Source organism: Papaver somniferum, chromosome 2 (assembly GCF_003573695.1).
Source record: "Papaver somniferum cultivar HN1 chromosome 2, ASM357369v1, whole genome shotgun sequence".
NCBI lineage: Eukaryota > Viridiplantae > Streptophyta > Magnoliopsida > Ranunculales > Papaveraceae > Papaver > Papaver somniferum.
In genome coordinates, this window is record NC_039359.1 from 74,681,884 (window position 1) to 74,705,966 (window position 24,083).

The window sequence follows — 24,083 nt, forward strand, 5'->3', positions numbered from 1 at the left end:
TTCATCATCTTTAAAGATGGAAATCAGCTATGGAGATAAATTTGTAGTTGCTGTCACTACAAAAAAAGAAGGCCTCTAGGGACGGCCATTTTTAAAAAAAAAACGTCCCAAGAGGTTAGTTGTTGGGATATTCAGCTGTAACCGTCCCTAGAGTTGATTATTTGGGACGTGCGATTCTGGCCGCCACTATTGGTCAACTAATGGGGATGTTTTATTTTTCGCCGTCCCAATAGATAGGATTTCAACTGTGGTGATTGGGTCATCAGTAATTTATTTATCTTATGCCTAAAAGCACAATATAACATTTTCCTTCTCTTTTTTTCTTGGTTATATCGTCGCTTCTTTCAGTTTATCTCTCTTCACTTTCTGCTGAAAAAACTTCTTCTCGTTCGTGATTTTCCCCTGTGTGATCTCAAATTCGTTTGCAGTGAAGCACCAACAGCAATTTCTAACTTAATTCTCAGGTTAAATTTCTTTCTCTTTCTCTTTCAATCTTACGTTGATTTGATTTTAGGGGTTGCGAATTATGTTTTCAAAATCTCTAGGTTAAAGATTTGAAATAATCTCAATAACCAATTGGTATTTCATTCAATTGGTATTATAAAACATGATTCAAAAGTGGGAATGTAGTTCATTCAAGTGACTACTAATACTAATTTAACCCTAGAAATATCAATTGTTTTATTTTGTATTTTTGTTGTTTTTATTGGAATTATTTAGTGGGAAAAAATAATATAAGTGTGAATGGATTGTGCTAGCTAGTTTGAGCGAGCTGATGAGCTAATCAGATATCGGATACAAAACCAGTATAATCTCATAATGTCACTGATTTGTGTGTTTGTCATGTTATCCACAAATGTAATTGTGATTATTCCATGCCAATAGAATAGATTGTTTAATCGAGCATGTGTGTCTGAAAGGTCCAATTCAATGATCTTGGTCTTACTTTGATTGATTGATTATATTAACTGGCACAATATATACAAACTCCTCTCTATAAAAGAGGTGGTAATTGATAGGGAAATTGACATTTGTTCCAATATACTAGAAAACAACGTAGACTTAAAGGTTGGTGGTCATGATCATTTCATCTATGTACAGTACTCACTGATTTAATGTGTGTTGCGTCAGGTGCATATTGCTGGTGTTGGCGATTGGGTTCATTTCATCGCAGGATCATTCTCTGGCTTGCATGCTCATAATCATCCCTCGCTATTAACTTATAAAGGTAATGGAATTGTTAAATTTGCAAAGTTTTGTGTAACTATCACTAAGTAATTCTTACTAATTCATGTCTGTCTTGCGTTCACTTTCTGTTGGGTTTGTGGCATATGTGTGCGTGTGTGACTAGTGGTTTCCGTTAATCATAAGTTTGTTCCTTAGTCAGTTTGTGTAAAACCATGGATAAGAGCTGGGTTCACAAGGCTCGGTGGGGTAAAGAGTATGAAGATGGCGTGAGGCTATTCTTGGACCATGCATTCGAGAAAGGGGTTGTTACTGAAGATAGTAAAATAAAATGTCCTTTCAGAAAGTGCAATAATGTTAATTACAAAGTTAGAAGTGAAATTTTCAGTGACTTGATATTGCACGGTATGATGAGAAATTATACTACATGGTTTCATCATGGTGAGAGTTTAAGCTCAACGGTCTCATCAAGTATCGCACCACAGGATACATGTTTTGAGGTCAGAAATAACAACGATGAACGAACAGGGGATGACCTTTTTGGCATGTTGTGAGCCGTGTGTGGAATACCAATGCGTGATGATGAAGGTATGGATGATAAGGGTGACGGTGAAGGTATGGATGATATGGATGACGATGAAGATATGGATAATGGGGATGGAGGAGTGAGTGAGTGGTTTACCAAGTAATTGTACAGCTTCTAGGTTTTATAAATTGCTCGAGGAGTCAAAGATACCATTGTATCCTGGCTGCGAAAAAATGTCAGTGATGTCTTTTCTTGTCCGATTTTGGAACTATAAATGTGTTTGCGGGATGTCTGAGAAGTCAGCCAAGGATATGCTTCAACTTATGAGGGATTCATTTCCTGATGATTGTAATTTACCAGAAAATTTCACACAGTGCAAGAAAATACTTTCAGAGTTAGGATTGACTTACAATAAGATTGATGCGTGTCCGAATGACTGCATTCTTTATTATAAGGAGTACGCCAAACTTTCGAGATTGATTTACTTGGTCATCTGTTGCTACTGAACAATACATATACCTTTATACTTTTAAGTTTTCTTTCGGGTCATCTGTTTTTTTCATTTGTAATTCGAATTGGCCTAACTTTCGAGATTGATTTACTTGTAGGATCGAATGGTGGAAATACACAACCAGGCTAACCAACCTGGATCTGGAGTCGTTTTAGGTGGAAAAAATGATGCATTTGCGGTTGTAATGGGACCAGATAGGCGTGGCCGAGTTTGTTGCTTTGGCAGAACTGTGAAGCCGAAACAGTTTTGGGGCGAGTCATCATCATCAAGTAAAGTCGTTCAAATTGACAAAGGAAAATGGAATGCTCAAACGAAGGGTTGCAGAATTGGAGGCTCAAGTTGTAGTATTACCACCAAATCAGAACAACGAAGGACTCGAGGTATCGTACATCATTCACTTTTTTTTCTTGTACATGCAATTTCAGTCAATAGTGGAAATATTTTGGCAGAATGCAACTATTGATTGTTGCCATATTGAATTGATATGATTAACCTTAGACTCAGTTGTTATTTAGGTATGTATGAGCTTCCGTGTTATCTAAGTCACTATCTCTTAGGCCACCTGACACAAAATTAGGTTCTCAATTATGCCTTAAGCGTCATTGTTTAAGCTTCATGATGGTCTCTAAGAACTGGGGAGTAAGTATTGAATATGTGGAGTGGCTTAGCAACATGTGCGTTGTGACTCAAAGTCAGCCTATGACCCTATGTCTTAAATTTACCTTAATGCTCTATGTTGTGTTAATTGACGAAAAAAACAGTCTCCATTAGAATCTCAGAACTGATTGTTGTCATTATGAATGTGTTGAGTTTTTTTTTCTCTTTTCCTGGCTGATAAGAATGTAACTATCGAGTATCTATTGAGTAGATTTATGTTTTTTGCAGGAAATGTGACATGGAAAGGTGCAGGAAGGGTTAGTTGCCAGATTTTGACAGATGATAGACAGATGATAAAATAGCACTCAAACGTCGCAGGCCGCTAATTGTAGTTAACAAATGAGACACCATTTACTGTAGAGATTATATGAACATCTAAACTTTTGCTTGTTTTTTGAGAATGGTTGGGTCTCTTTTCTAAACAAATAACTTGGTTTTTGAGTATCCATACAAAAAAAAGTCTTCTATGAGTTTGTCTTTGTTCTGTGGATGTATGGCATTCTAGTTGTCTCTAGTTTTATGATGTATGGCATCTAATCCTATGAGGGGATGGCATTCTGCCAATTAAAGCAGGGGAACAGAGCTTCAATATTCAGATATTAGGGACGGTTTTTAAACCGTCCCCATTATTCCAGTTTAATCTTGTTTTTCTGGCGGTTTAAAAACCGTCCCTAGAAGATGGAGCCGTCCCTAGAAGAATTAGCGGAGGCCAAAAAGAAACGTCCCTAGAAGATGGAGCCGTCCCTAGAAGTATTAGTGGCGGCCAAAAAGAAACGTCCCTAGAAGATGAAGCCGTCCCTAATAGTACTACTGACGGCCACTCAGAACCGTCCTTAGAAGGCAAATCCGTCCCTAATAGTATTAGTGACGGTGGATCTGGGGACGCAACAACAAACGTGTTCCTAAAAGCTTTTTGGGACGGCTTTCAAGTTCTTGGGACGTTTTTTAGACCGTCCCTAGAGGCCTTCCGTTTTGTAGGGTGTGGTCCTCCTAGAAGGAGATATTCGGTTCAATGCGGGGAGAAATACAGAATATTGTTTACATGCTAAACGGAAATGAGTATAATCCATTGGATGGAGAAATCTTGCTATCTCCTCTATACTATCATAATCATCAAGAAAATCCCACGGTTTTAATTCTTCTAATTCGTCTCCACTATTATTTAACCTGCTCATGTTCTCCTCTTCTATACTGGTTTCAGTTGTGTCTTGGCTTATTAGAAAATCCGTTATTCTTCTCCTTGTTGCACCAACTTGCCTGCCAACATAAAAAAAATAAAAAAAATCCATAATTAGAAAAGCTAACCAATGTGCTGTAAACACAGTGTACGTAATTATGGTTGCATTGATGTTTGGAAGCTTACCTGTTTTCTGTTGTGGGCATCATTATCCAATTGGGGAGAAACCACGGAGTTGGAAGCTGCAAACATGGCATGATAACTGTAGTAGCATTGTCTTCTGGTTCAAATATGTACAAGGTTTGATCCTCGGGTAGTGTATAGAACAAGCAACCCCTTTCCAGTCCCATATCAGCTGCTGAGCCATACGCACTGGAAATTGAGTAACACTTTCTAGAGGTTAAGTATTCTGTGTCCATGTTTGTGCACAAAAATAGAACATGATCACGCAAAGACTTCAACAAAACCCAAGTCATCGATGACAAATCCAACTTGAAGATATGTGTCGAGCCAACTTTTCTAAAACCTCTTGGACTGCAATTTAGAACAACTTTAAAGATTTCATCACCAGATTCAACCCAATCTTCCATGTAAAAACTATACTCCTCACCTCCAACTATTAGTGGAAAATGTGCTTCATGCATTGGAAAATATCCGGGTAGCTCTACCTTGAATTTTCTAAGAAATTGGGTTTCTTTGTCAACGAGAACATGATGCCATAGATTTTGTATTCCGATCTCTATAACCCAATTCTCAACAGCACCGAATGCATATAATTTACCTTGGAAGCAAAGCAGGGTATCAATGATTCTGGAAAAATCTCCATTGGGGTCGGAACGGCTATCCAATTCCTTTATGCTCCATTGTTTGTCCCCAGGCCGGCAAAAAACGAGAATCTGCTTCTTTCTGCTAACTTCACCTATACTATTTATACTTCTAAAAATTAGAAATACCGTGCAGCCATCATCATTGACAGGATTACAATTAGTAAAACTACTAGTATTTGGAAGAGGTGGTGAAGATAACACTAAATCGAACATGTTGGAAGTTAAACCAAGATATGGTGATTTGGTTCGTGGGTCAACAAGTGTTGTTGACACAGTGCATGGATCAACAAGTATTGTTGACACAGTCTGGGTGGATCAACATACGTTATTGATATACTCTGTCATATTTGGAAGTCGAGCTAACTTGAGAAGCAAGTTGTGTCGGTTGCTTGTTTTAGAGTTTTACTATGTTTAGAGTTTCTTTGTGTTTCTAGTTGTGTGTTTTATTTAGAGTTTGATTTTATTAGGAAAGTACTTTGAGTGATTGTCAAGTTTGTGAGACTATAACTAGGTTGTTAAGCCATGAGAGAATGTACATCAAACTGATTATCAATGTAATCCTTTTATTGCTTTCGCATTGTGCTCTCCTCTCTCTTGCTCGATCCTACATATGGTATCAGAGCAAGGTGAAAGAAAGGGAGGGGAGAAGGAGTAAGTGTTGGAGAACTGTTTTCATTAAAGGAGAAGAAGTTGTATGAGTTGTGATGGTTTAACAAATTGGAGTTTGTCAAGCTGCGTTAGGGTTTGAGAAAGTTCACAAGTTTAAAAAAAAAAATTTGTGTTGCGTTAAATTTGAGTTGTGGTGTTGTGATGATAGAGAAGACCCAAGAAGTTCTGAGTTTGTTGCTGATGTTGGTGGTTGAAGCTCATCTGCAAAGCTGTAGGGTTCCATGAAGATGATGCTGCTTGGATTCAGAGAGGTTCTGTCGATGAAGGTTAATAATGGGTTCGAAGAAGCAAAATATGGTAGGTTAGCCGCGAAGGATTAATGTCTTGTTTTTAGAAGTTCAGGCATACAAAAAGCCTGGAGTTTGGAGCATACAAAAAGCCGAGTCTGCTGCTGTTGATTTAGTTAGGGTTCGGAGCAAACAAAAGATTGTAATGACGTTCTGAAGTTTAGGTTTGGTTGATTTTCAAGGCGAGAAAAGAGGGATGGAGAAATCAAGTTTACTGCCTGGTTCTTGTCGCAGGTGAACGGAAGATAAAGAATTGGAGAAGTTGCAGACGCATTTGGGTTGGTGTTTGAATGTTCTGAGCTTATATTAAACAAGAATTTGCTGTCGTGAATGATTGAAAACACGTATGGTGGTTGAAGTTCAGGGAACAAGGAGTAGAGACCGGGACCACTACCCTAGCTTGGTTCCATGGTTAGTTCTGGCTCTCAGCTGCCGTTGCTACAACAAATCGAAAAAAGAAGAAGTGAAGTTTCGTGGTCACTGCTCAGGTGTATTACTGCTCGGCGTTTATCATCTTACAAACTCGTGAAGTTTTTGAGTTGTTGTTTTTTTTAGAACTCGGAAGGAATGGATGCTGATGTTGAAACTGCTGCCTAGGTTTCTCGGACGTGTTGTTTCTTGGAGGCGATGCTCAGGTGTATTACCGCATGGTAATGGCGTCTTATTCCATGATGATCAATGGAAGAGAAGCTGCTGGTATGGAACTCCAGTGATGGAGCTCGACAAAACATAGGGTTAAGAAGAAGATGAAACCGAGAGCAAAACAAGGAAGGTACGGCTCGAGAAATCAGTGACGTACCATATTGCTGCCCTATTTTTTGTGGTGCGTTGGCAGGGAACTGCAGTGACAAGAACTCGTACCCAAGATGGTCACAAGGCAGCAACAAAAAAAAAAAGGAAAGTGTCATTGGAAGATTATAACAGTACATGTGTTACAAAAGGTTAGTGTTATATACAAATGTTACAGAAGAATATGCTACAGAAGAGCTGTTACAGTTTAAAAGAATCGTGATAGAAGAAAGTGTCACAGTTGTGGCTGTGACAAATGTTTGTGACAGTGTGGAAGTGTGAGTGTGACAGTTTCCTGGAAGAGGCGTTGCAGAAAGCAGTTTTGTGAAAGGTGATAGTATGATGTGTATGTTGGTGACGGTGAAGTGAACAAGTTTATGGTGAGTGGTTGATTCAAATGGTTAAGCTATGGATTCGAAATAGACGCACTAGAAGACCAAAGTTGGTATTGCAGTCAAGAGGACTGATACAGTTTAATAAAGTTGATCGAATTCAGAAACTTGGAACGACAAAGAAAGTTGGGTGGTGATGTTTGAGCATAAGGGAGGATGGTAGGAGTTTAATCTCAAACATGTTGGAAATTGAAGTGTGGTTGAAGAGTTTGTGAGAGAAACTTGGAAATCATACAAAGTGTGGCAGACTTTGTGTTAGTTATTGCTTGTGGCAGAAGTGTAACAAGAGAAAGATTGTGAGAGAATCTTGAAAAGAAAAGAAGTGTGAAGGTTTCGTAACAATAGCGTGACTGGAACAAAGGAACAAAGAAGAAAAGAAGAGAAGAAGAAACAACAACAAGGTTGTGAAGAAAGAGAAGTAATCAGCAGGTGGTGATGAGAGATTGGAGAGAAGAGACGTCACAAGGGTGCGATCGTGAGAAGTGAAGCAATCCCAGTGGGGATTTGTCTAGAGTTGTGAAGAGCAATCCCGGTGGGGATTTGTCTAGAGAAGTGAAGAAATTCCAGGGTGAAATTTAAAGTGTTAAGTGGAAATCCTGCAAGTGAAGTAGGTAAACAAGTGTTGAGTTTGAGCTACAATGCTCAGTGAAGAAAGTTTAAGGTGGGCTACAATGATCGGTGTTGAGTTAAAGAATTTGGTTTTGTGTTTGGTTGCAAGTTGAATAGAGCACAATAAGGTGTTTCTAGCTTGTTAAGGATTTGTTAAGAATGATATTCCGCTGCGATGAAGAAGAAAGAAGTTTGTGCTGGTTGCTATGGTATGACGACATTATGGTATGTGTTTGAAGATTGCTGTTAAGAAAAATTAGAAGATTGCTTCGTTTTTAGTTGGTTTGTTGTTTGTGCTTCGTTTTTTAGTTGGTTTGTTGTTTGTGCTTTGTTTTTGATTTGAGTTTGAGTTTGAGTTTGATGACGGAATTCCGGTGAGGTCATGAAGTTGGGATAAGCTATAATCGGGTATCAAGGAGTAAGGGTTTGTTGGTGGTACCTTTGAAGAATAATGAGAAAAGACAAGAACGTGTTGATACTAATATTAGTAATTCGAATAGTGGGTGAGCTACCATTGTTAGTATCTCTAATAGTTGTATGTTGACGTTTATTAATGGAAGAAGAGGAATAGAAAATGAGAAAAGACAAGGACGTGCTGACGTCGATTAATAGAAGAAGATGAGGAGTAGAAGAGGGTTACGGAATTCTCGTTGAATGATATCTTGGTTTAAGGGAGTATGTTGGAAGTTAAACCAAGATATGGTGATTTGGTTCGTGGGTCAACAAGTGTTGTTGACACAGTGCATGGATCAACAAGTATTGTTGACACAGTCTGGGTGGATCAACATACTTTGTTGACACATTGTGTCATATTTGGAAGTCGAGCTAACTTGAGAAGAAAGTTGTGTCGGTTGCTTGTTTTAGAGTTTTACTATGTTTAGAGTTTCTTTGTGTTTCTAGTAGTGTTCTTTATTTAGAGTTTGATTTTATTAGGAAAGTACTTTGAGTGATTGTCAAGTTTGTGAGACTATAAGTAGGTTGTTAAGCCATGAGAGAATGTACATCAAACTGATTATCAATGTAATCGTTTTATTTCTTCCGCGTTGTGCTCTCCTCTCTCTTGCTCGATCCTACAGAACATATAATATTTTTTTGATTTGTTAGAAAAAGACTGACGATCGAGATTAGGTAACCGGATAGTTTCGGATGATATTGTTGGGTGCAATAATCAAAAACAAAGAAAAATCAAATAAGCAAAAGTTATTAATACTTAGATCCTGTATAGTGGAAGTGATCGATTGACGAAACGAACGAGCTTCCCATATCTCCACAACAACAACAACGCAAAACTTTGGAAAAACAGAGTGAGTCACGTGTTCAACACGCTGCCCTTAAGACATTAGCGCCCGGATACACTCAAGAGTGATGCTATAACCCTCACAGGACGGATATCTCCAGAATAAAACAACCTAATACACCTACTACTAGCATATGTATTAGATGCTCAATTTGAGCTTGGAAACTCCGAAAAAACCGTTAAGAAAAATCGTGGACGTTAAAGAAATCACCATAAAATATTTTCCCTTGGGGGTCTCTCTTAAAAATAGAGAATCCCCTTTCCCATAGATTTTACAAAAGTAGTGAATTTGTTTATATAATTGACAAATACAACTTAAGAAGAGGAACTCCCCGATGTGGTACTAAATATCTTATATGGTCTCTTAAAACAACTAAAAAGTGGAAACTCCATCGTATGGGACTAATAAAGTTTTTCATTCACAAGAAAACAATAAATTATAATTTTTATTAAAACTTTAAAAAGCATATTTTATTAATCGTTTTCCAACAATCCCCCACATGAATGAAAACTCAATAAAAAACGAAAACACGGATAGATCTTGGTAAATCAACAACGCAATCTCACGACCCGAACTGACTTAACAGACAGACAGATCGTGCATGTTGAAGTCATACTAGCCATTCCAACGTCATCTCCCTCACACAACAGTGTGTTGACCCCAGGGTCATACTATGGATTGCAAAAAATCATACAGTATAGAGAGCTTTCATCTTTAGTTCCTCACAAGTGAGACTAAAGGTTCTTTTCACCCAAGTGAAACAGCATGAACTAGTGAACCTTTAGAGACCCTTAGGTCATAAGTTCCACTAATACCAAAACCATCAAAACGAAAATCACAGAAAAAGCGAAGGAAATACCATTTTAGGCAGAGGTGTCCATGAGGTCTTGAACCTTTGCTTAATGAGATATTACCGGAATTACTTGCTAGAGACAGTGAACTATGTCTTCAACTGCTAGCGTTTGATGTAATTCGCGATAACGACCACGGATGATATCTCCAAGGTTGTTGCCAAGCTCGTGCAGTTTTGTCCAATTTGGCTCTGGACATATCATGTTTCTCAGAATGCTCTAGAGAATCAAAGCTCATATTCTCATAGGAAGCGGCCCCACTTCCTCATTCAGATAGGTGAGTTTCCATAAAGAGTGTTACTGCTACACCCCACTTCAATCTTAAATTGAAACTATAGAACTCATTAAGACTTCTTAAAAGTCATCCTTCACATGGAGTCACACTATCGCGTCTACACCATAGGGAAGGGATAGAGAATGAAATTCTCTGATAGTGTTTACCTTTACCCACCACAAATTAGTTGTCTCATTCGAAACCTTGATCTTGGGATCTCCAGTCAGCAAGGTTGAATATCCTTCATGGCAAGTTTAATTTATGAGCTTAAGCCCCATCCCCCTCGATGCATTTCTAATTATCTATTTGGATAAACCTTTCGTCAAAGGTTGTGCGAATTTCTCCTTGGACTTTATCCAATCAATGTAAATAACGCCGATTGAGAGTAGTTGTTTTTAGCTATAGATATTATAGCTTGGATAACACAATGTATAGATATAGATGGCACAGGCCTATGCCAGAGAGGATGTCTTCTAAAAAGCATCTTAGGCACTCGGCCCCTCTCGTGCTTTATCTAACGCAATACTCTCAGATTCCATAATGAATTGAGCAATATATGTTTGTCTGAAAATCTTCCAAAAACAAATCCTCTTGCTAGAGTGAAATCATATCCACTCGTAGACTTAGACTCCTCTGAGTCAACTATCCAGTTTGCATCACAAAGTCCCTCAAGGACAACAAGATACCTTTCATAAATCAAATAAAATGTAATAGAGTATTTTAGGTACCATAATACTCTACTAAGTGCATCCCAATGCTCTTGTTCTGGACTATAATTATATATACTTAACTTACTCACAATATAGGCAATGCCTGGACTCTTACAGTTCATTAAATTCATCAGACATCCGATAACTCTTGAGTATTCAAGTTAAGATACTCCACTATCCTTATTTTTCTTGAGTCTATAAGAATAATCGTACGGAGTACAAGCAGGCTTACAATCACACTGATTGTATCTCTTAAGCACAAAATTCAACATAATGAGAGCGAATAAGACTATAAATGTTAGATTATCTTTTAATACTCATCCCTAAGATTATATCAACAGGGCCTAAGTCTTTCAAGTCAACGTTCTCATTCAGCGCATGTTTTTAGTGGAATTAATCACATCTATGTTTGTATCAAGTATAAGCATATCATCAACATACAAGTATACAATCACACGGGCATCCTTAAAAATTTACTTCTAAATATACTTGTCAGATTCATTAACTTAAATCCACCACACATTATTACATGATCAAATTTTCCATATCACTGTTTACATGCTTATTTGGAACCATACAAATATTTGTTCAACTTACAAACTTTGTCTTCATAACCTTTCACTACAAAGTCCTCAGGTTGTTCTATGTAAATTTCTTTATCTAATTCACAGTTTTAGAAAAGTTTTCTTAACATCCATCTGATGTATCTCCAAGTTGTTTATGGAAGCAATATCAATTAACATCTCAAGAGAAGTAATTCTCGTCATAAGTGAATAAGAATCAAGGAAATCTACACCTTATTTTAGTTTATAGCCTTTAGCTACCAACTTAGCCTAATATTTTTCCACAGTTCCATCTACCTATCATTTCCTCTTAAAGACTCATTTACATCCCATGGTCTTACTTCCTGGAGGTAAACTAGCAAGCTCCCAAGTCTGGTTTTGGTGGACTGAGTCTATTTCACTAAATGAAGCTTCTTACCAGAATGGGGTTTCAGTAGATATCAAGGCTTCTTTACAAGTCTGGGGATCAGACTAAGTAGGCATGTTATGAAGTCGGTTTCATAAGAAGTTTCAAGTCTAATTGTTTTACTTCTCTTAGGCTCAACATCAACTTCATATTCCTTTAAAATAAGTTCTGACTATTTGAAAATAAATCTAGGGGATCAACAACACATCTCTAATGAGGTACATGTTTAAGAATAAACATGCTCAAAGAACTCAACATCCCTAGATTCCGTAACAATATGCACACCAAAGTCAGAAAAGTCACACCAAAGTCTGAAAGATCAGAACACACAACCAAAAATCTATATAAGTATACTCAGCATACCCTATATGAAGACACAATCAACATTTTTGGTTTATATCTAGTTCTTTTAGGAAGAGGAATGACAATCTTAATCAAACACCCCCACACTTTGACGCATTCATAAGAAGGTCATCTACCTTTCCATAAATTATATGAAGTTTCATCTGATCCTTATGAGGGTACTCTATTCACTATTCAGGATATACTTAGAGAACGACCTCCCCCACAAGTTGGCAGTTAATCCTTTAATCACATGGCATATATCATCTCCTTAATGGTTCTGATCTTACGTTCAACTATACCATTAAACTATGGTGAATAAGGAGGTGCAATTCCTATATGAATTTCATACTTGCCATCACGTTCAGACCTAACCCTTTTAGTGGTAACGTATACTTCACCTTCAATTTCATGTTTACACTCTTAAGGCTTCTAAGGAATCAACCTTATCCCTAAGCAAGTATACAAGATAGTACCTCGTACAATCATCTACGGAAGTTATAAACCATCTTTTACCACAGTAGTTTTGGGTTGAACTCATGTCAACTAGGCCTAACTGTTCTAAAGGCTTAGAATTACTCTGAACATTTGTGCTAAAAGGTTTTAAAGCATATTTTGATTCTACGAAGATTTAACTTTTGTGTTCAAAATCCAAACTAAATTTGGGTACGTAGCCTATGCTAGCCAGTTAAGCATTGATTTATAAGTTTACGGTTCCAAGTCTACCACGTAAAACAATCAATCACACAAAGAAAGCACAAGAATCAACTATGTTCACATCGTCAGTTTTTCCGTTAAGCTTATATAGACCCAAAGTCCTATAACTCTTGCTTAAAAAATCACTGCCTAGTTACAACAAGTTTTCCAGATTCAATTAAGATCTTAAATCTTTTTCCATCTACAACAGAACAAGATACAAGATTTTCGCATATGCTCAGAAAATGAAAACTTCATTCGATGTGAGAATATTACAGATATGAGCTTCTGCTCGACCTTTTCCTTTTATGCAACCTCTATTGCAGATGAGTTACTCAAAAATAGTTTCTCGACATCCCCTATCTTATGATAGGAGGTGAACAGGTCTCTGTTTCAACAAACATTCTTGGTGGCTCCAGAGTCCACCCACCAATATCTCACATTGGTTATTAAAATAACTTCCGACATCATGCCACTGAACTCGTTCTATTTGTTTCAACTAAATTAGCATTAACTTTCTACTTATTAAGGTTTTTACGTTGTCTACAATTTACTGCCATGTGGCCAGGAATTTACAAACATAAAAAATCACCTTTAATTAAAGTAATGCTAGATTCAGGTTTACGAAAAATACATTTCTTATGAAGACCATGCTTAGAGTTGCGCTCGATGTTTTCACCTTTGCCAGCTTTGGAAGATTTGTTTTCAACCACATGCGCCTATTAGCCATATCCCTTGGAGATGACACCTTAATTCACAAACCACAATTCCGAATCGGAAAGTAAAATATGAGTTTTGAAGATAACATATATATATACAAACTTCATTTGAATCACCATTTCAAAAAACTCATGGTTACCCCATAAAAACTACTTCAGTTAACAACAAATTTCTGCTCGTCAGAATTTTTCAGGAACATTTCTCTGTTTTGTAAAATATCAAAAAAATACTTTTACAATTCCAAAAATTCTGAAATTTTACGTGGGTATCTATAAAGGTGTCTACTACATTATTCCAAAGGGTTCGACAAAATTTCTTTTAGGTTAAGAGATAAACTCGAAACTCTACAGCTGACCAAAAATTCGTTTTTTTGTTTTTCACTCCACAATTAACATCCATGATTATTACAAATTATAATGTCTTAAGATTGTTAGGTGCAATAATCAAAAACAAAAAAAAAAAAAATAAGCAAAAGTTATTAATATTTAGCTCCTTTATAGTGGAAGTGATCGATTGACGAAACGAACGGGCTTCCCATATCTCCACAACAGCAACAAGGCAAAACTTTGGAAAAACAGAGTGAGTCACGTGTTCAACACGCTGCCCTTAAGACATTAGCGTCCGGCTACACTCAAGAGTGATGTTATAACCCTCACAGGACGGCTATCTCCAGGATAAAACACCAGAAAAATGCGGACGTTTAAGAAATCACCATAATATATTTTCCCTTGAGGGTCTCTCTAAAAAATAGAGAATCCCTTTTCCCATAGATTTTACAAAAATAGTGAATTTGTTTATATAATTGACAAATACAACTTAAGAAGAGGAACTCCCCAATGTGGGAGTAAAAATCTTATATGGTCTCTTAAAACAACTAAAAAGTGGAAACTCCACTGGGACTAATAAGTTTTTCATTCACAAGAAAACAATAAATTATAATTTTTATTAAAATTTTAAAAAGCATATTTTATTAATCGTTTTCCAACAGATACAGGGAATCCACAAGAAACAATCATCTAAATTCGTAGCGTCGGCCACAGAGTACTCAGCCCTATCTTCAAGAGGATTGTGACCGAGTCTTCTGGCAAAGCCATATCTTGTTGTTTTATTTCAATTCTGGCTAGTGCTTTTATTGATGGAAGCTGGAACAAATTGCCCAGCTAAGTTTTGAAAATAAATATATAAATAAATAAAAATACATGCAAAGAATTTTAACCAAATAATCAATCCGCTGATTATCTTTTAATTAATCCTCCTGCAGTTCAAACGAATTTGTCCAGAATTTCCTTCCAATGGCCTATTTCTTCCCATTTTGACCATGGACTTTCCGAAATCAGCTGCAAATGCACCAGCATTAGTACTATATTTCCTGACCAATGCATCAGTTGATACACCGTTAAACAAAGCCTGATCCGAGTGTAGTAATCCTCTTTGCTTCACCAAATTTCTAAAGTACTGTGTATCGAATTTGGTAGGTGTAGGATCTAATGGAGAAAGTCTGGTGTCACCGCCGGAGGAAGGGCACATTGGTTTTAGGTTCGCAGCAAATGATGTGTCGATGTTTGAATCATTGTAGATTCGAACTTTGAACTTGGTACACTGAGAGAGTCCTATTGCATGTCCACCCGATAATGCAACTAGATCTGTTTCATCTAAACCTGCATTTTCGAAGTTGGTTTTGAGAGCCGGGAGGTCCATGAAAGGGGCTGGTAAGGCATTGTTGGCATCGGTTCTTCTCGCTGTGGTTGAATCTCTTCGACCTAGTTCTACATTCCATGTCTGTCCTCCTAACTGCAAAAGTAAGTTCAAGAAATGGTAATAAAATCAGTTTTCCATATTTAAAAGAATTGCCTTCTAGTAAGATGCTACAACTTGATGCATGTAATAGTTTTCTTTTACCTGGACAACAGAGTCGCGAGCAGCGACGGCCAAGATATCGGCACAAGATACAACTTGGTAACCACAGACTCTGTCCACCTCTGACTTGATTCTGTCAACTACTTCAAATCCTCTTATTGAATTGTTATTGGCAAGTGCAGTCTTCTCGCCATCAATGGTTGACGTGCTATCAAGAAGAACGGATCCGTCACAACCCTGGTTTAGATTTTCAATCAACCGTTAAACAAGAATTTAACATTGCATGGCAACGTACGAGGCTATAGATTATCAAATATGTAGTTAATCTTACATTAACGAAACAATCATGGAAATGAAGTCGAAGCAAAGAAGCACCCATACGACCCTCACGGTTCACCGCATCAGCAACCACTTTCTTAATGGTTGGAAGAGCCTCTGGACAAGCCTTATCATAGAAAGTTGTCGAGAGTGCGTCTGAGGAAATCGCTGCCATTGACACTAAAACAATCGCAAGAAAGAAGTAAAAGAAACCATTAGTACTACGATCAGCCATATTGATCGACTGACTGTGCTCAATAACAAAACTCTAATGCTCTATATCTAAACTGTATAAAATGCTTGTACTTTTTCTCTAGATATCAATTGCTTCTTATAGCTCAACTGGCTCAAGTATTTATAGGGATTTTATGAGCATGCAGCACATATGTTCTTGGAAGATGGTAACAATGGTTTTTCAGTTTCTACCATTTTTTGAACTGGCCGGCCTTCCACAGTGGCTGCGGGTTGCCTATTTTGAAGTAGTTTTCTCTAGATTACGCACAGTGAGGTGAGGATTGTGACCGAGTCTTCTGGCAGTACCATTACTGCCCTAATTTTGTAGTATGCGTCCTACCTGGAGGGGGGAAGTTTGAGGGGGTTTCTAAGCGGGAGTATTTATTACGACGCTGACTTGTAAAATGGATCTCTAGCGAAAAGGTCGTTCTTGTTGCTTAGGCCAAGCATTTAGATTTTGCCATTTTGCTTGGGTATGTAACTTGAATGCAGCCAATTGAAAAGAGGGTTCAGTTGCACCTCACTGTGGAGAGAGGCTTTGCCTAGTCTAATCATTAATGTGTAAATATGAACACTCGTGCCGTTTTCAACAGGCTAAGTGGCAATCTGATGTTTGCATGAACCATTTTATCTGTATCTCATGCTTGTTTGCATAAATCAAATCAGTTTGTGTTAAGGAAATGATATTCGTTAACAATAAATAAATACCTAAACAAAATAATACAGAAGAACAGAATAGTGGAAGCTACCAAAAAAAAATGTGGAAGCCGTAACGAAACTCGCTCCATCCGTTTTTTTATTCTTTCCGGTGTACAATATATACCTTGTTTTTTTTCTTCTCTCATTGTTATGTCTTCATTACCAGTCTGTCAAAATTGTTTGAAGAACAGCTCAAAATTGTTTGAAAGATCAGCTCAAAAGATTAGCAGTTTTCTAAGGGGCCATGAGTCCTTCGACTGTATAGACAAGTGACTCTGCCCAGTCCTTCTTGAATAGCAATGTTTGTAGTGTCCTCATAACATCGTAATCTGGATCAAGCTTCCGCTGCCATCCCTGAAAGGACAGAAATGCAAACAACAAAAAGTCATAATCATCTCGACTATTATAAACTACGACGCGTGCAGTTTTACATCATGATAAGATCTACAATACTAGAAATTGGTTTAGAATTCCAAAAACCAGAAGCTTGGTTTTCTTAAGAAGGATTCAATTTCAATTGATATCTTCACATTCCAAATTTTTAACATGAAACTTTGCCTAGTGTCGTTTAGTGTATATGTTCCAAGCTGCTGAAGGTTAGACAATTTAGATACAACCCCACAGACGCACAATTGTGACACTCTACAATGACTAAGAATTTTTAGCAACAAGCAGCAATCATCTACCTAAATCATGTGTGAGCTTAGTTAACACTAGCCTATTAATATAGGTAAGCTATCAAATATGATTTTTTTAGTTGGTCGCTTGATACCCACCATCAAATGAGCATGTTGAAAACAAAAAGAAATCATGGATTGGATTGCAACAACTAAAAGGTGACAAGTAATTACCTCGAGCACCAACATAGTAACCATCACAGTGCAAACATTGCCATCAACATTGACTTTATGACGTCGAACTTGCTCAAGTAAATGATGCATGCAATCGGCAGGGTGGACTATATCACCTTCCGGGGTGCCCCAAAAAGCAAATGACTTTGACACTTCCTGATAAAAAACCATGATGTTTGAGTAGAAGATGTAGATAGCTAAAGAAAACTGCAAACAAGAATTCCTCTTATGCCATTCATTCACAAGATATTAAATAATAAAATCAGGTGATAACAGTTCAGTTAATGTGAGCTTAAAGCCTCGGATTCAAGATCATCACCACAGTACAACAGGCTTGGCAAAACATGATTTAAACCAATAGGATCTCTTACAAAATTCTGTAGGCTTGTACAACCAAGGGTTCACCTATATAAACACCTGAATAGTGTTCTGTAACAAACATTTTTTTAATTTCTTGAAATCAATATTCACCATTCACATCTAATAACCTGAGTATTGGGCATCTACAGATTATTTGGCCTCTCCGTAGTTTCTTAGCAAACTAATGCTGATGCATTTCATTTCAAGAACCTCCAGATAGATAAAGAAGATTATTCTTATCCAAAATGCATATTTAAATCATATAGTGATGGCTGAAGTCATGTGGTAATTACTAGACAGTAGTAGCTAGAAATTAGGTTGGTAGTACTTAACTATGTGAGATATAGTATTTATATAAAAAACCTCACTCAAAATATACGAGGAATTGAATATTAGCAGATCAATTCAACATTCTGAAATAAGGATGAAAAACTTTCACATGATACTAAAAAGTCAACAAGACATTAAGATGACAAACAACACTACAGGCATCAATCAATGTTAAGCTACAAAGATCTGCAACAAGCATGTTACCTCAATGAAGGCTTTTGGGTTCGGACAGTTCTGTTGTTTTGATAACCTCAAGGTGCACTCCGCAGCTGTGCGGCCATCACGAACTGCAACAGCCTTAAAGAACTCCAATAAATTTACTCTATCACTCTTAGAGAGCTCAGCTGTCATCCCAACATCAAGGAAGATAACATGAGGCCTCGATTTAAAGAGCTTCTTACGAGAAGGCTTGCCTTTAGGTACCCGGACAAGGATATTTCCGGGATGCATATCTGCATGGATAAAATTATCCACCTGAAAGATAATTGCACTGATTGTAATGCTAACACAATATAGGAAGAACAAAACAACCATGAAGTTCATTGACTCTGATGATTATCCTTTGTGAATATGACCAACAATACCTATTACCTACCTGCCCAAATGTAACAGATTGCACTAATATGTTTCAGATGTAAGTCATTGTCTGGTCTGTGACGTTTCTTTGCATTGATTCTTGTCGTGCATGAAAATATCATATATGCCATTATTACTTTGATGCAAGAGTAAATGCAGAAATAACTTACCAAAAGCATCTTCAGAAGCGCATGAGTACCAATGTGAGCAAGAGCACTTTTCATTCTTTCATGTCCTACATTCTCATCAACATATGCTGCAACACTTTCTCCATTCTCAAAAGTCTCCACTAAAACAGCAGGATGCACCAGAGGATATAAAGGCTTTGGGAAAGAGACATCTTTCCAATGTCGAAAATTGTAAATAAAACGACTCAATTGTGCTGCTTCTCTTGCAAGATCTACTTGAGACATCATAAAGACAGCAAACTGTTGTACACTTTCATCAAGTCTCAACCACTTCAATGCGGGGATGAAGTTCGAAATTTTGGCGACCACATTAATAATTGCAAAATCTGTTCTAATTGATTCACCAACACCAGGATGTCTAACTTTCACAGCAACCACAATCGGCTTCGACTTTTGACCTGGGTATCGAAATCTCAAAGTAGCTCGATGTATTTGGGCAATACTTCCTGATGCAACAGGTTCCTCCTCAAAATCCTCAAAGATTTCCGGAAGTTTACGACCAAATGCTTTTTCAATAGTTTTTTTAGTGTAGGCAAAGCTATGAGCTGGGGCTTTGGTGTGAAGCTTTGAAAGCTCGGTGCAGAGATCTCTAGGAAAGAGATCAGGTCTTGTAGCTGCCCATTGTCCCCATTTTATAAAAGCTGGACCTGCTTTTTCCAGTGTAACACGTACTATACGAAGCCATACTTTCCTAAAGTTCTCACCCATACAATCCGCAAATGGAGCCATTGCTATGCTTGGTGAAAAAAGAATTGCCAAATACATGCTTCTGAATAATAACATGATTCCGTCAAAGATTGAGAACAAAAATGAGCTCAAATAAAGATGCCCATTTTGCGCATGCATGTAAATACTATTACTTGTTGCAAACTGCTCACTGTGTCCGGCAGCCCAAGTCCTTTGTGTCCATGCTGCATTTCCAAGAACTAGTGCAAAAATGCTAGGAACTATAACGGGTGATCTGGTCAATGCCAAGCTCACAGCACAAGCTATCTTATTTATGGGAGGGAATGAAGGCCCATTGTAAGAACATATCTGATAAAGCCTCTTCCAAGCAACTTGAGCATGATGTGTCACTGTATTATTACTGGTCGAAAGTAGAGAATTTTTTGTGTAACTGCTACAAAAATTTGACTTGGCCTTATAAAATGAATATGAAAGATGTCTTTGACTGCTGTGTTGTGAGTATAATCTAGGAATAGAGGATTGTGAGTATAATCTAGGAATGGAGGAAGATAGTCCAACTGTAACATGAGCCCCATGCTTCTTCGTCACCAAGCAACTGTTTCTTTGCTCTAGAAAGAGGCGCCCAACTCCTCTATTTCTTCCCAGTGTCAAAAACCTGCATTTTTATGGTTGTGCTGTAGAGTTAAAAGATTCTCCAAATCTTAACCTAGTCGATGCAACACTATTTTGTGGTCAGCTAGAAATGCAACATATAAATCCTGTGTTTCATTATTGAATATGCAAATGCGAATGCAACCTAGATGCAGATTGCTCAAACTGATTAAACTAAAGACTTAAACACCTATTATCTTTAACATGAGTTGACACATGTATGAGAACTCTTTAAACAAAGTTAAGCTAAATGTGCATGCTCACAGGCGTATTCAAACAAAAATAGATGAAAATAAGCAAAATCCAAATTGAATTATCAATCTCTAACCACCAATAAAACCTACACAATCTCATATCAGAACAAGTAAATCATATTGTCAGCATTAATAGCATGCCCTAGGGGTGGTGGAACAAAAAGAGGGAAAAAATTGTAAGACAAGGATAAATTACCTGTAAATGGTCATTGATTGATTCTAAGCGTAACGTGTATATCAAGAAGGTGGGGTTTACATACTCTTCTGATGGCATTTTTGATTGCACTCGGAAAATAGAATCATGGTTCTAACTGTAATCATTAGCATTTCCAGCTGCCTATCTTCTTCATTACCTTCAATAATACGAAGAAGAATCTCTGCAGAAACCTAATTGGTAGGAAAGGAGGAGATCTACTGAAGAATGGATAAATGGCTCATCCGTGTCTTTTGTGTTCCCCTTAAACCTAAATGACATACATAAAAAACAATAAGATGCCAGTCAATAATCTGTACGGCTGTGAAGGATCAAATCAAATAAATTCTGGTTCTAAATTCCACATTAAAAACACTTGTGGCTTTCAAATGCAGTTCCGAATTCCATAAACATGAGACAAATTGACAAGCCACAACAATTTTGACTTGAAGCAACTGTGGGGAAGACAAAGTTGTAGGACAAAGAAGTATGCGGCAGTTAATTTCCAAAGCTAGAATGGTCTAAGTTCTAGTCATCACTAGCCACATTGATCCAAAATAGAACTACACAGCAGTCTGTAAGTTCCTAATTGATCGTAGGTTGGTTGTGGTTGGTGACATAATAGAAACTTACATCTCACTGACGTCGGTTCTAGCCAAAGGTCTAATGAGAAGTTCGATGCAAGATGAAGCAGGGAAGATAACTGGAGTTTATGGAAAGTTTAGGTACATGTTTACGGTGGTTTTGGACAGAATTTATATGCCAAGAAACCAATGAAAGTGAGTTGTTGCTGTACTAATTCTGTTGGTCTTTATGATGGGGATTAACAGATAATTGAGCTGGATTCATTGATGGTAGCAGAATGTCTTAAAGTCGTGATGATTTTGGTCGAGTTTATGGTGTTGACTCAGGATGCAACTTGGCCTGAAATTTCAGCTGAAGTTGTTGTTGATGTGACTGATTGCATGAATGATTGTGTGGGGTGTTGAGAGATTTCGAAAGCTAAGAAGGTACGGATCAGTAGAGTTTTGGGTTGTGGTTGGACCTGGAAATTGAGTAGAAAATCAGCTTGAAATTAGAGGGACTAGAGCGTGTTTTCAAGTCAAGACAATAAGGTTGTATGTCACTAGTGGTCTGAGATTGTGGTGATGTTTCAGAAGCTAACAAGGGAATGGAAATGTTGCTCGAGTGATTGGCTAGTTATGGTTGAATTCTGGAGCTAAAAAGCAATTGAGAGGACCATGTTTACAGTATAGATAGCTGAATAGAAAGACTAAAATTAACGGAATCACGAACACCAGTGAGTTGCAGATATCATAGATGGGATACTTTTATCAGAAAGAACAAAACATAGATTGCACCAGACAATAATTAGATTTTCCTGCATTCCATCACAAAATACTTGGTACATTTTTGTTCAGGATAACCATTAACTGGATTTGAAAACCCATTCATGCAATTAAACTAAACAAAATCATTCCTTTCCAATTTCTACTTTAACCGATTCATCAAAACAAATCTTCGTATCTTATTAGGTACAAAAAATCAATTTTTTTGGTACCAGACAGAAACTAAAACAAAAACAAGATTCAAAGATGAAAGGGATTTGTAACTTACACGAATTTGATATCTTCTTCTTCTTGGACGACGATCTCCTGTTAGGTTTGTTGAGAAAAAATAACAGAAAGAGAGGTTTAAAGAGGAAATTCAGAGACTTCTCGTTTGGTTTGGGATTAATTTGTTGTGTGAAAAGACTTGGGTTATGGCAAACCTAATTTCTTGGGACTTGGGCTTGAATTTATGGCAAACCGACCAAAAAAGAAATACTCATGGCAAGTATGCCGGTGGCTAGCCAATTTCAAACTTATAGGTTCACAGTTAGAATAACCGTGTTTTTGTGTTAAATGATGGATCCCGTTATTTTCATGTGATATTACGGAATTTGTTTGTAAAACTTATTCCCATGATTAATCTGCCATTTAAAAGCATGATTAATAGCTTTTTCTGGAGTAGTGTATCGTAGACAAGAACCTCAAGATAAGAACTGTCCATCTTCGTGATAGTTTGATGTAGCTATCATTACTAGTGGTCAGGCAAAATTGCCTACTATCTCAACTACAATAAGAGAGAAAGTATAAGATAAGCAGTTAGTTGGAACATTTCAAGTAAAATTATAGCATATTAAAGTGAATGACGCGATCTAGAAACCTCAAACACAACCGAGATCGTAGAATATATCTGAAAAATATCAAGGATCAAAGGGACCAAAGGTACAGCCTGACACAAAAGTATAACACAGGTCGATAAAAAGTCCAATTCTAAGAAATACAAAAGACTAACGAGGAAATGACCTACCACTGCTTGAAATGATCTAACACAGGTTGAAAGATATTAAATAAGCCAATAGGTCAAGAAAAATACCATAAGGCACATCTAGAGATCTAAAATAATAAATAATTCAGATCGATGAAGTTTCATAACAGAAGATAGAAAGAAAGACCCATGTCAGGTCAAAAAACACCATCACACATGTCGAAAGATAAATATTTGCAAATACAAGGGTTGAAACATAAAGGCCAAAGCCACAGCTCGGTCTAGAATTACAACTCAAGACGATAGAATGATCGTCAAAGTCAATATAAATAAGACTAGAACTAGTTCAAAGAGAGGCTAAAGTCAAGAATTAAGACCCACCACATGTCGTAGAGTTAAAATACTCTAGATCGATAGACTTAAAAAATCAAGATCAAAAATTATAACTTATACAAAGGATTTGGGGAAAAGATTAATTTAACCCAATAATCTGACTCATATCAAAAATATGATCTTGAAGTCGAAAAGCAGGTCAAAAACCTCTAAACTCGACCAATCTATGAATTCAGTCAAGTTTAAATACCAAATCACAGGTAAAAAAATAAGGCATGAAAATTTGAAGCTACGTTAATGGCTCAAAATAAAAAAAGATCAAAAATCAATAGTGACCATCATCAAACTAAGGTTACTGATCAGAAGAATCAGAATCTAAACTTAAAATTTGTTCTCAAGACCAAAAGGGGAGGAGTAGTCATAAGAACGCGAATGTAAAAGAAATATATATACATCAATTCGATTAAAAGCATAATAGTTCCCAAATTTTTTTACAAAAAAAAAAAATTACAATAGCTATTACAATTAAATCAATCTTTCAAATAGAGGCTCCTGACTGATTAGTTCGACTCACCCCTAACAGCAGAATCATCAACATCTATGTCAGCGACTTCCGCAGATGGTTGGACTTCTGAGTAAGCAACTAGGAGAGCCTGAGAAGAAGCCATTGGTAATCCAAACGGGTTTCCTCCAAAGAAGAAGCTTGATGATCTGAACTTTCAGGATTACCTTAAGGAAAATAAGGTAAAA

General features: G+C 37.1%; 2 protein-coding genes across 2 annotated transcripts; both read right to left on the reverse strand.

The window, feature by feature from the left end:
- Positions 1 to 14,468: 14,468 nt before the first annotated feature.
- LOC113353546 (cationic peroxidase 1-like) lies at positions 14,469 to 16,090 on the reverse strand. Its single transcript, XM_026597112.1, has 3 exons — positions 15,678 to 16,090; positions 15,389 to 15,583; positions 14,469 to 15,280 (listed from the first exon to the last, which is right to left on the reverse strand). The coding sequence occupies exons 1-3, from the start codon at positions 15,897 to 15,899 to the stop codon at positions 14,732 to 14,734; spliced, it is 966 nt and encodes a 321-aa protein (XP_026452897.1). The 5' UTR covers positions 15,900 to 16,090; the 3' UTR covers positions 14,469 to 14,731.
- Positions 16,091 to 16,528: 438 nt separating this feature from the next.
- LOC113348061 (uncharacterized aarF domain-containing protein kinase 2-like) lies at positions 16,529 to 22,461 on the reverse strand. Its single transcript, XM_026591763.1, has 6 exons — positions 22,305 to 22,461; positions 20,691 to 20,958; positions 18,885 to 20,244; positions 18,343 to 18,612; positions 17,449 to 17,604; positions 16,529 to 16,951 (listed from the first exon to the last, which is right to left on the reverse strand). Exons 2-6 carry the CDS (start codon positions 20,702 to 20,704, stop codon positions 16,832 to 16,834), a joined length of 1,920 nt encoding a protein of 639 aa, XP_026447548.1. The 5' UTR covers positions 20,705 to 20,958; positions 22,305 to 22,461; the 3' UTR covers positions 16,529 to 16,831.
- Between the last annotated feature and the right edge of the window lie 1,622 nt (positions 22,462 to 24,083).

Bases quoted from the DNA above. Each gene is read 5' to 3' on its own strand.
- LOC113348061 (XM_026591763.1), bottom strand. The intron at 18,613-18,884 runs GTAAGTTATTTC...ATTATCTTTCAG, and splicing joins CGCTTCTGAAGATGCTTTTG to GTGGATAATTTTATCCATGC. The intron at 17,605-18,342 runs GTAACATGCTTG...GTTTTTTATCAG, and splicing joins ACCCAAAAGCCTTCATTGAG to GAAGTGTCAAAGTCATTTGC.
- LOC113353546 (XM_026597112.1), bottom strand. From the start codon at position 15,899: ATGGCTGATCGTAGTACTAATGGTTTCTTTTACTTCTTTCTTGCGATT. The intron at 15,584-15,677 runs GTAAGATTAACT...AATCTAAACCAG, and splicing joins TCCATGATTGTTTCGTTAAT to GGTTGTGACGGATCCGTTCT. The intron at 15,281-15,388 runs GTAAAAGAAAAC...TTACTTTTGCAG, and splicing joins CTCGCGACTCTGTTGTCCAG to TTAGGAGGACAGACATGGAA.